This window comes from Octopus bimaculoides, chromosome 3, assembly GCF_001194135.2.
Source record: "Octopus bimaculoides isolate UCB-OBI-ISO-001 chromosome 3, ASM119413v2, whole genome shotgun sequence".
Taxonomy (NCBI): domain Eukaryota; kingdom Metazoa; phylum Mollusca; class Cephalopoda; order Octopoda; family Octopodidae; genus Octopus; species Octopus bimaculoides.
The window spans coordinates 91,343,190-91,345,342 of record NC_068983.1 but is presented as its reverse complement, the minus strand read 5'-3'; the positions used below and the strand labels follow the sequence as shown (position 1 = coordinate 91,345,342).

Here is a 2,153-nt window from a genome sequence, read left to right as displayed (position 1 = left end):
ATGGATGGTTGTTGACAAAACCACCAGGCCATTAGGAAATATTGAGGCCCAGCAATCACAATCCTATTGCTCTGAAAGTGATCTATGTGCCATGTGCTATCTTGTACCCAGATTTGGATCTACCTAGGAGGGCAACAAAATCTGGGGATGTCTTGGGTTGTGCTGACTTAGGAGAGAAAGTTTAAGAAATTTATAATTATAAAGTGATAATTTTGTTATTATAATAAAAAATTCATTTATCAAATCATTAGCAATTAGTAAGTAATGTTTGATAAAGATTTCAGTTACACTTACACTTGCAGAAAATGGTTCAAATGATTGGAAAAATCTTGCAGCAGTCCTCTCTTCGAATGAAAAAAGTAATTGTCATTTAGAAAATTTTCAAAGATGGAAAGAACTTGAAATACGATTGAAAATACAAAAAGCAACTAATAAAGTAAAAAGAATACTGGCACCTAGTACTAATAAGATTGGTTTCTTTAGTAAGAGTTTTTGGTGAACAAAATCTGCCCTTTCATGGAAGTAGTGAAAGGTTGTACAGTTCAAACAGTAGGAACTTCTTAAAATTTGTGAAGTATCTGGCAGAGTTTGGTCCAATTATGAAAGAGCATCTGCATAAAGTAAAGAATCATGTGACATTTGCACATTATCTTGGTAAAGGTATTCAAAATGAGCTAATTCAACTCATTGCATCAGCTACTCAAAAGAAAACAATAGAAGTTGTCCAGGCTGCAAAATATTTCTCCATTATTTTAGATTGCACACCTATTGTAAGCCATGTAGAGCAGATGACAATGATCATTCACTTTGTTGACCTAGGTAAAAACAATGAAGAAATGGCAGGTAACATACACACAGAAAAATCTGAAATGACTGTTAGGGAACACTTTTTGGGATTTATTCTGCTAAAGGAAGCTACTGGTGCTTTCATTACTGACACCATTCTGGAGAAACTTCATGAAGTGTCTTTGTCAGTTGAAAATTTGTGTGGCCAAGGATTTGATAATGGAAGCAACATGAAAGATAAAGATAATGGAGTACAGAGAAGATTACTGAATATTAATCTGAGGGCATATTTTGTTCCCTGCAATACTCGTAATGATCAATGATGTTGCCAGCTGCTGCTTAGATGCACAAAGTATTTTGACCTGGTACAACATATTTATATCTACTTTTCTTCCTCAACATGTTGATGGGAAGCTCTGAAATCTCATGTAACATTAGCTGTGAAACAAGATGGGAGTGTAGAATTGATGCCCTTAAGCCCCTTCGTTATGAGCTTGGCAAAGTTTATGATGTATTAATTGAAATTGCTGATAATGCTAACCTCACTGGTTCAAGTGGCACTTTTTCATCTGTAGATGTTCAAGCTCTAGCCAATGAGATTTCTAAGTTCAGTTTTGTGGCTTCATTAATTCTTTGGTATAGTATTCTCTTTGAAACTAACATTAATAGCAAAAATTTGCAGTCAAAAGTTTTAACCATAGACTCTGCACTTAAAGAGCTTGAACAAACCAAAAAGTATCTTATTGATTGCAGGAGTGATACAAAATTTGAGTAAGTAGTTGTTGATGCTTGTGAGATAGCTGATGAATTTGGTCTGTGTGCAGAATTTGAAGCAAAGCCAATGCACATCAGAAGAAAAAAACAACAATTCTCATATGAAGGAAAAAATGAGCTTATCCAGGATAGTAAACAAAGCTACAAAATAAATTTTTATTTTGCAATATGGGATGCATCAGTTAACTCAGTTTCAGATTGCTTTGAACAACTGAAATAAGTAAATTCCATCTTTGGCTTTCTGTACATATATGTGTGTGTATAATTATATATATGTGTGTGTGTATATATATATATATATGTGTGTGTGTGTGTGTGTGTATATATATATATATATATATATATCTTTTACTCTTTTACTTGTTTCAGTCTTTTGACTGTGGCCATGCTGGAGCACCGCCTTTTAGTCGAGCAAATCGACCCCAGGACTTATTCTTTAGAAGCCTAGTACTTATTCTATTGATCTATTTTGCCGAACCGCTAAGTTACGGGGACATAAACACACCAGCATCGGTTGTCAAGCGATGTTGGGGGGACAAACACACACATACATATATATATATACATATATACGACGGGCTTCTTTCAGTTTC

General features: G+C 34.4%; 1 protein-coding gene across 1 annotated transcript; it reads left to right on the top strand.

The window, feature by feature from the left end:
- The first annotated feature begins 599 nt into the window (after positions 1-599).
- Positions 600-1,109, top strand: LOC106882459 (uncharacterized). The gene has a single exon (XM_014933145.1). It carries the CDS (start codon positions 600-602, stop codon positions 1,107-1,109), a length of 510 nt encoding a protein of 169 aa, XP_014788631.1.
- The last annotated feature ends 1,044 nt before the right edge of the window (positions 1,110-2,153 follow it).

What these genes read in the sequence shown, in the direction of transcription:
- LOC106882459 (XM_014933145.1), top strand. Translation starts at nt 600, where the DNA reads ATGAAAGAGCATCTGCATAAAGTAAAGAATCATGTGACATTTGCACAT.